Here is a 10,057-nt window from a genome sequence, read left to right as displayed (position 1 = left end):
TTTTTTTTATTTTACCTCCTTTAAATACATCTCATATGTTCCTGTCTCGGGCTCTGACATGATTTTAGAGATAACTAATTGATCAAACTGATGGTAATCCTTGCACAGCTTTTTTCTCTTATAAAAAAATAATTTTTATTGCCCTTTAATTGACAATGTATTTTTCTCCTCATGTATCGAGTGAGACCTCTTGATTTAGATGGAACCCCCCCCATCGTGGTATTTAAAAGTCCTCTTTGTTGTATTGGCCTGTATAAATACATAAATTAGTGTTGCAATCAGTAAATAATTGTTTGGATGAAATAAAATTGGAATATTCAGTCTACCACTATTACACACCCCTTATTCTAATCCCATGTCTGTTTTTGCCTTGTTCTCTTAGGATGACTGATACACCTATGTTGTTTCACTGTTAAAAATAGCTAAAAGTGTATATTTGTCTTTATTTTCACATTCAGGGAGCCCCACTGAGCCCTGCGCTGACTGGATGGGGTCTTGGACATCTGGTTTGTGGCTGTCTCCTGGAGAGAAGTCTCAGCAGGAATACCTCATGGGTTTATCTGCCCAGTACCAGGTGGAACACTATGAGGACTGCTATAATTTACTAGGTTAGTGCAGAACATGCAGCAAGGGGGGAAATAAAAGCTTTCTATGGCCTGATATACAATACTCCTCAAAAGAATCCATGCTTCTAAAAGCTGCATACTTCTGCCTCTTGACTGACAGAAAGTGGTGCATAAATGAAGTAAGGGATGCATTTTTAGCAATTATCTAATCAAAATCATCTTGTTAATAATTTAATCTGTTAAAATGCAGCTGCTCTGTGATACTTAGAGTTCCAACAGAACAAAGATTCTGAACATTCAGGCTCACAAATATTTTCAATAGTTTAGTTCATGTCCAATCATGCACAGGTGTTTGCCACATTGTGTTGATATAATTTGCTTCCAATGAAATGCACAGCAGTTTGCCTATGGAATGTTGCAAAACAAGAAGTTGTTCAACTGTATGAATGCTTTTGGCTCAGCAGTTTAAATTTGTTGAAAAGTAAAACGTTTGTGTTTGATATTCAGCTTGATGTCAGAGATTGGATAAACAGGAAAAAGCTTCAGCTTTTTCATTTGAGCCGTTTCAGGTCTGCTGGAAGGTTAGGGGGCCTGTGCCCTTCAAACATTTGCATTGCAAAAAAAATGAGATAAAAGCAAATATTATCTTTAGATTATTATCCTAGATGGATAAATGGGTGCTTGTTCACATAAAAAATGATTAAAACCTAAAAAAAACGCACAGGTCAGCTCTGTGTTTGGATTTGCACGTCTTCTTTTAGGCAAACATGTACTTGACTTGCGTAAATGTAAGTAATTTCATAAAAACAGGTAGATGTTTAGCTGTGGAGGATCATAGCTTGTTAAAGTCCTATCCTCTCGTTTTCACTCTCAATTTGTTGTTTATTCATGCTGCAAGCATTCATGCCTAAATCAATCAGCGTCTTCTCCAGCGAATTCCTCTTCCACATCGCTGATCAAGACCAGCAGCCATAATTATTTAGGCTGGGTTTCCTTAAATACGGGGATCGGATCGACTAAGCAAGCGAAGCAACCTGCTTCTGGGTGATTACTGCTGTAATCAGTCTGAAACTTATCTAACTAGAGCCTAAATTATACGCACACAAAAAAAGGATTCAGACTCAGTTATGTAACCTGCAGCTGTGAGAGAGACACTCCTTCAGCACCATCCTCATCATCTCCTTCTCACAGCTTCGTCTCCTGAGTCCCAGCTGCTGAAGCAGGTAACGCGGGGGCCCTGGGGCCTTCCCATGGACCCAACGCTTCGCAGAGCCACAGACACCACAGCTGTCCAGCTCAGTGAGATGGTTTCCCTGCCAGTGCTGATAAAGCACTCCGTCACCGCCCCGCTCATCACGCAGTAAGTTCCCAGCTGGAAGAGCACAGCATGAGGGTTAGGAAGAAATAAATTACATATTTTAAAGCAGAATTATGGTTTAGATTCTGCGTTTATCATTATGTACAAAAAAGAAAGTGGTGCAATGATGACAAAATAAAGATAGGTGGTATCAGCCTCTCTCTGTGATCTCAAGTATTTCTCCCCTTTTTTTATCGGTGCTCCTCTTTGCCCTCTCTTCCCAGTGTGTCCTTGGTGAATAAGGCTGTAGTGGACTACTTCTTCGTAGAGCTGGGGGTGGAAAAACACTTTGAGGCGCTGCGTCACTTCCTGCTGATGGAGGATGGCGAGTTTGCACAGTCCCTCAGTGATCTAATCTTTGAAAAGGTGATGCTTTTTGGCCTATTTCTGTGTTTTCTTTGCAGATTTTTTGGTGAGATTTGAAATAGTGTTTTTTTTTGTCATTGACCGATTTTCCTCTCTTTGATACGTCTGCTTTTAGCCTGCGTAGGGAACGTAGATTTGCAGGATCACATAGCCATTAAAAAGCATTTTGTCCCATATGCTCATCTGTGGAAAACTTTGCAGTGGTTTAGATTTTATTTAATTTTCTTGTGCATAAATTATTTCATGTAGTTAAACCAATTACATAGACTGTGGTATTACTGTTAACCCTTAATATTTAACATAGATGTAGTAAATCAGATAGACAAGGGATTAACCTAGTGTGCGTTTTATTTGAACAGCTCTCCTTCCCGCTATCATCGCAAACCCCACCCCCTTACAGGGGATCAGGGGGACCTCGCCTGTTCAACCAAGCCAACAATTCCCTCTAACGACCCCCCCTTTAGAGACATAGACGGGTATCGGTGATTACAGGCTAACAAAGAACCCAAGCGACTCCCCATTCCTAAGGGGCAGACTCATTCTTCCGGTTCAATTTGCATGTTTTCTTAGCCAAAACAAGGCTTTGTTTATGGTCAACTCTATTAAGTCTCAAACTCAATGATATTTCTGACATTTTGGATTGAAAAATCTTCCTGGATGGGAAGAGAAACTTCTTCAAACTTGGAAACAAAGTGCAGAAGATTTATTTATTTTTTTAAACTTTTTTTTAAAGGTTCTTGCAATTCAGTTTCACCGTTTTCCAGGTCCATGTTTCTTATGTTATTTAATCTGACCTTCCTTATTTCTCTCTCTTTTTTTTTTTTTTTTTGCAAGGTTTCTTATTTAAATTCTGACCTGTAGAAATGCCAGCCAAATACTCAGAGTGAATGCAGTATTTTAAACTGAGTGTAATGACTGGGAAGTCTAGACATTTCTCCATGAACATCATGTAAAACCCTGTGCATCTAATTGTGCTGCCAGCTTTAAGCTTCCTGCCATGAATAACAAGTCGCTCACACCTCATTGCTGTTCTGCAGGAACATTCATGTGCATCTGTCTCCCCGGGCCCATCAGACTGAAGGTGTTGTTTATTCAGTCAAAGCTCTAATTCTGCTGATTGGCACTCCTACATCCACACAGGAAGCTGAGCTTCCACCACTCTTTTGTTAAACTTAAGTCTTATAGAATGAGCCTATTTAAGTCAATAAATGTGATCTGTGCTGTGCTCAATCTCCATTTCCACCTTCCAGATGGCCAGTGGCCAGACTCCAGGCGAGCTTCTGACCCCCCTGGTCCTGAACTCCATTCTCAGTAAGGCCCTGCAGTACAGCCTACATGGAGACACCCCCTTAGCTTCCAACTTCACCTTCGCCCTGCGCTTCCTGCCAGAGACCTTCCACCCTCACGCCCCAGACTCCCTCAACTGTTTGGAGCTGCGTTACAAGGTGAGGCGTTTTGATGGAGCGAGCGTGGCGATGAGGACGCTGACATGGGCGTGTTTGTCCCAGCGTGAATGTGACAGCCTGACATGTTTTGACAAACTGCTGTGCATGTAGAAAATGAGCTTATCTCCCTGAAATGGTTGAGCATCACAGATTTATTAGATCCATGCCGTGCTCAGAAACGAATGGCGCACATATTGGCCTTAGCACTCCTCTCTCATGTTTCCTGAAGCAGCTGAGTCTCCATCCTGCCCCCCTCCCCCACCGCTTGCTTATCTTTACCTCTTGCTTCACATGTTCTGCCTCTTTATGTCACCATATTTCTTCATCCTGTTCCTCTCACCCTTTCACAATCCTCTCACCTACTTTATCACCGTCTGCATATTCACACCTCTCTCCGCTCATCCTGCGTCATCCATCACTCTGCCTTTACCTGTTTTTATTTATTTTATTTTTTTTCTCCTCTCAACTCTCATTCCACCTTTCTGTAATTTCCTTCCCACTCTCAGCCTCTCTAAGCTTCGCTCTGACAGAGATTTTTATTTTTTTTTCCTTTCCTCTCTCCTTCCCCCCAGGTTGACTGGCCGTTGAACATCATCATCACCGACAGCTGCATGAGCAAGTACAACCGCTTGTTTTCGTTCCTGCTGCAGCTCAAACACATGGTGTGGAGCCTCAGGGATGTCTGGTTTCACCTCAAGAGGACAGGTGAGGGAAAGGTAGCTGCTGATGCAGCTTTAGCTCGGACTCCAGCTAACCTCAAAGGAAGGAGGTATAGGGTTCTTCCTGTAGTGCTTTATAGTCGACTCTACATTATTTATAAAAAGGAATGCAAAAGTTATTTTATGATTTATTCATACTAAGCACAGGTCAAGGCCAGTGGGAACGTTGTCTAGCTGTTTTCTTCTTGGAGTTTGATGATATTGATCTGCAACTCTTCACAGAGCTCAGAAATTGATATACTGAGAGAAACAGAAGATGGAAACAAACAGTAAAACAAACTTTAGTAATATTAGCATGATGCTACAAAATGTCCATACAGCACATCAAACCTACTTTATCCCAAAAAATGAGAATAAAATACTCAAATAATAACAATAATTAAATATTTAATTAATTAATAATAAATAATTAAGTTCTAGAACATTTTCTTGCATTCAACTCACAAAATTCAATGTATTTAATGGATTAATTCTACCGTTTCTTAGGCCGTTTCTCAATATGTGTTCTTGTGCATTCTCATGTGCTCGTGTACTCGTGAAAAGTCATCAGCATCAGCCCCAGTACTGTTCCAATTAACAAGAACAACAGACCAAGAACAGACAAAGTCCACCGATATTGTTCTTCCCCCTCACTCTTTACCCAGCATGCATCAGAGCAGACTTATCCATTCTTGAGATTGACGGCTGTCCCAGCATGCACTGCGGCAGCAGCAGCTTAGAATTGGGCGCTCACAGACCTCAGAATATTAAGTTAAAAGTTCTATTTCCTGTTGCTGTTGTTCATTAAAAGTAAGTTTTAAGATCATTTGAGGCGAGAATATTATACTTTATATATGGTCCATTTACAGATTTAATGCGTCATTTAAAAAAAAAAATTCTGAAGTTGAGGACAGCGGGAACCAGCGGAGCTCCTAGGCTAACTGCAGCCCGTCTATAGCAGCCCTCTTTCTGCATAGCCATGTGTGAAAGACCGCTGGCAATGATGCCGACTTTTTTTTGTTGTTTTATTTGGCAAAATGTGATTTGTGACACCAAATGAAAAAAGTCAGAATTTGTTTATATCTAGAGACTATTAATAACAGGACGTAAAATGCAGCTCAAAAATACGATCAAGTAAAATGATACGACTGGCATAAATCAAATACAAACAGCATAAAAATAAAACAAGCCGGACCCATCTAGGCGTAATCGGAGACAACGACACACAAAGTGTGCTCCTGATGTCCAGTCTGCTCCGTAGCTTTGTTTTGGTCGCTGTAACCGCAGAAAATCCCGCTTCACAAAGATAGGATGAGTCTTGAACTGAATTAAGCTGTGTCAAGAGGCACAGATGCACCGACTGATGAAATTGGGAGAGAATACCGTTATTTTTTTTATATTTTTCAAAATAAAACATCACTTAGACTCTGATAGTCCATATATATATACTTTTTTCTGTGCGGCCCGGTACCAAATGACCGACGGACCGGTATTGGTCCGCGGCCCGGTGGTTGGGGACCGCTGCAGTAAAAGGTTCATGTATTGGTGTGTTCTGTAAAATCCTACCTAGGTTTTAACTCCTCCACATCTTCATCCTTGACTTGTCTACTGTTTCTTGGTCAGCATGATGTACTTTGTTCAGTAATATTCTGAGACGAACCTCTGAGGCCTTCACAGAACCTGCTGGGTTTTTACTAAGATTTATTTCTTACATGTCCAGGCCACATGTATGATTTTCTCTGTGTAATATTTTGGCAGGTTTTCTAGCCTGTAATCAGCATGTTTGTCCTCCCCTTCAGATCCTCACCTGCTTCCTTGCTCATGTCTTGCAGCTCTGGTGAAAGGCGCAGGCCGATCGGTACAGTTCCATCAGCTGCAGCTCTACAGGCATGAGATGCAGCATTTTGTAAAAGTCATACAGGGTTACATCGCCAACCAGATCCTACAGGTGTCCTGGACCGAGTTCACGGCCAAGCTGGCCACCGCCAGTGACCTGGACGCCATCCACCGCACACATGCCGATTACCTCAACAGAGCCATCTTCAGGTGAGAACTGGAACTGTAAATGTATGATCTATAACCTCACAGCATGCTGACTGGAACAAACTGCTATTGTGATATTTGATTTGTTTCAAGAAGTCAGGAAGTGACAGCTTGTGTTTTAGCATAAGTTATTCAGTCAGTATTTATAGTTATTTCAGCCTTATATTAGATGCTCTCATAGCCATAGACAGGTAAAGGCTTAATATCTCAGTTTCAATCTATTTATTTCCCTCATAAAACACTCATCCACATTCTAGTTGAATGTGCTGAGGCTAAATTGTGAGCATGATGAATGATTTAATCTGCGGATAAATAATTCAGAAGAGGTTGTTAGTATCACACTGAGGTGTTTCACAGCTTAGTCTTGTCTGGAAGGTCATTAAAAAGTTGACTTTAATCTTTCTGTGACCTCTCTCTCTCCCCTCAACCTCTCCAGGGGTCTGCTGACAGAGAAAGCAGCTCCAGTCATGAACATCATCCACAGCATTTTCAGCCTCATTCTCAAATTTCGTGCCCAGCTCATCGCGCAACCCTGGGACAGCCAGCAGGGGGAGGCAGTGCACCCAAGCTTCATTGCCATGCAGCAGTCGTACAACACTTTTAAGTATTACTCTCACTTCCTTTTCAAAGGTAAGACCAGAGCATATTGTTTCACCTCTGGCTGAATGACAGTCTGGTCTCTTTGGTTTCAGTTGCATACAGAACAGGAAAGATTCACCGCTTTTAAAAAGAAAAAAAGAAAGACTCTTAATTCCATCATTAGGCCATTTAGAAATCACAGAAAAGCCGACTGTAATAGTCTGTAATCTTCCTAATAGATTTTAAGCAGTGTTGCTGCCAGTTCACTGTGTAAAAAGCACTAAACTTAATGTGCTAATTAGTACCTTCATTACAAAGTGGTGCCAATACATTTTTACAAGAGAGGTGAAGTCGTTTTAAATTATAATCCTAAATGACCCCTAAAAGATCCACTTGGTGCTTTGGCATCTTGGTCTCCAAATTTAATAAAAGTGAGTAAGTCAACACTAAAATACAAATAAACTGCCTCATGTTATTTGAAGGCAGACATTTTTGGCCTATTTTTGTAAATTGTAATATTTTTCCCATCAAAGATCGCACTAAAGCGTTTCTTTGTGATTCTACATAAAAACTCAACAGTTCAAACCCAATATTTCATGCAGCTCTATTGCATAAATATGAATGCATTACAACTTGGAGAGGAATCACAGGCTTTGCAGGAATTTCTGGATGTTAAACCGTTCTCCCAATCAGAATTAGGAGAGCTAATGTAATTTAGTTGGGTTCAAGACAGAATCCCATTTTGAGAACTTTTTTTTTTATAGAGTTGAGGTTTCAGCATTAGAGAAGTCATTGAGGAAAATTTGTTTGCATGTTTTGTACCATTTTATGTTTTGAGCACCAAATTGGGCCTTTGTTCCAATATTCTGATCCAGATTGCTTTTCTCAGATGAAAAGAAACAGGTTCTATTAATCAATAGTAATAAAGTGCATCACAAACTGGAACATGCTTAAACTTTAGTGCCATTGTTAACAGTAAAGGCAGATTTATGGTCACAGGCTGCAAATACGCTGACCAAAGACGAAGCCCATCTGTGTATATTCTAAGTCAAATTTAGTCCTTCCAGTGTTACATGGGTTGTAGTGCAGCTGCCCATCATCAGTGGGCAACAGGAGGGTTTAGTCAGGATGCAGTCACCAGCTATCACCAAGAAACATAGATATAAACACCACAAACAGCCGTGCACATTCATTTCAACTTTCATTCCACTCAAAGAAGTCAGTAAACCCAGCATGTATTGGCCGTAGTCGTCCAGAAAACATTACGTGCTCCTAGTTAGTACACACAGGTTTTATCCGAAAATATCTTAGCACATGACAGTTCTGCAGCCAAAGAAGAAAAAAGTGGTGCAACATGGACACCTTAAAAAGAACTGCAGCTGCCCATGCAAGCAAACCACAAAACTTTATTTGTTTAGCTTCCTGTGAGGATTGAAATGTTTGGGAGTTTCACGGTGTAGCTTCATAAACCTAAGGACATTGTACCAACAAAACCTGCCTCCATCTATATAAATAATATTAAGCTTCTGAAACCCTCCTGGCCTCAACATTGTGGACTTCACCTTAATTGAGTCCATGCCATGAGACCAAGCAGGTAAAATGATCTTTAGCAAACCTGTAAAATAAAAACCAGATGTCCAGATAAACCTTATAAAAAAACTTGTTGGGTTTTCCAACCATTATGGAGTTTTATGCATATATATACGAGCCTGTGTGTATAATTCTGAACCCATGTGGAATATTGAAAACATGCTTAAAATAAAACTTGTAAAAGTGTTTAAATATTAACATTATTTTTTCAGATACGTATGTAAACTTCTGACTTCTTTCTCCTTTTCACAGTGGTGACTAAGCTGGTGAACCGAGGCTATCAGCCTCATTTAGAAGATTTCCTGCTTCGCATAAACTTCAACAACTACTACAAGGACTCTTAAGGTGCATGCTGGGCTGCTTTTAAACTCCATGTCTTTAGCCATAAACCTCCCTGTGTTATAATTGTGTTTAAAGTCCTTGAAATCCCACCTCTGCTGCACTCAATTTAGGAAGCAAAAAGTAATTAATGTTTTGTCCTTAATCATTTCTGCGCTCTTCAGTAATCAACACACTGCCAGCATGGTTTAACTGAAGCTGATGTCTGTCGTTATAAATTAGATGTATGTTTGAAACTAATATAAATGAACTTTTCATATGTAAATACATTTTTTTCCAAATAAAAAACTATTTGAATTGTTTGATTCAAGTTTCTAAAGTAATAAATAAATAAAAACAACCAATTCATCTGTTAAGAAATCACATATTTATTAAAGACTGATAACAGTGGTTTTAAGAAAACCAGGTTGAATTAAGTGCAAAGCATTTCAGGTATTAAACTTAGCAGTTAAAAAAAAAACACAGAAAAAGGAAATGCATTTTTGCTATATTATAGTTATGTACCTCCTAAACAATGAGTACCGAGATTCTTCCTAATGATAAATTACTCATAAAGATGAGAGGAATAGAGCAGCAGCAGGTCACATACAGAAGGAAGATTCCGTTTCCAGACGGGATATTAAGGTTAAAACTAATTTCTTCAATTTGAAAGAGAACACAAACAGCAGCTTGATCTCTAAGGAAATTTGTTTTCATTACTCTGATGAACAAAGTTTGCCTCAGCGTGAGACACACTGCAAATAAACCCTTCTGTCAGGCAACAGAACAGAGGATTGGAGGATGTTTAACAAGTCGTTTCTGGTGTGAAATCCAAGAAACCAGTCATTAAAGAAAAAAAAAAAAAGCTGTGTTCATAGAGTTTGCATCTCATCTCAGCCCGGAGGTGTCCAAGTTTTATCCTTTAGTTGTCATATCCGAATTGTAGATTGTAATTTAAAATGTAATATAATTCATGTAGTGCAGGTCATCTGCTGTGAGACGCTTTAGATTTGAGACTAGCCTGACAGCACAACAGATTCAACCTGTTGTGCTGTCAAAGGTAGCATATAAATGCTTTTTCAGCTAAGTAATTCA

The 10,057-nt window shown here is 39.8% G+C and overlaps 1 protein-coding gene across 1 annotated transcript; it reads left to right on the top strand.

Annotated features, from left to right (window-relative positions):
* The first annotated feature begins 462 nt into the window (after positions 1–462).
* LOC107089493 (gamma-tubulin complex component 6-like) lies at positions 463–9,265 on the top strand. The gene is made up of 8 exons (XM_015382323.1): positions 463–608; positions 1,758–1,926; positions 2,148–2,289; positions 3,540–3,734; positions 4,307–4,439; positions 6,265–6,478; positions 6,912–7,105; positions 8,897–9,265. Exons 1-8 carry the CDS (start codon positions 488–490, stop codon positions 8,986–8,988), a joined length of 1,260 nt encoding a protein of 419 aa, XP_015237809.1. The 5' UTR covers positions 463–487; the 3' UTR covers positions 8,989–9,265.
* Positions 9,266–10,057: the final 792 nt, after the last annotated feature.

This window comes from Cyprinodon variegatus, unplaced genomic scaffold, assembly GCF_000732505.1.
Source record: "Cyprinodon variegatus isolate N-32 unplaced genomic scaffold, C_variegatus-1.0 Scaffold255, whole genome shotgun sequence".
Classification (NCBI taxonomy): Eukaryota; Metazoa; Chordata; class Actinopteri; order Cyprinodontiformes; family Cyprinodontidae; genus Cyprinodon; species Cyprinodon variegatus.
The sequence above is the reverse complement of the archived record's forward strand: the minus strand, read 5'-3'. Positions and strand labels throughout refer to the sequence as shown.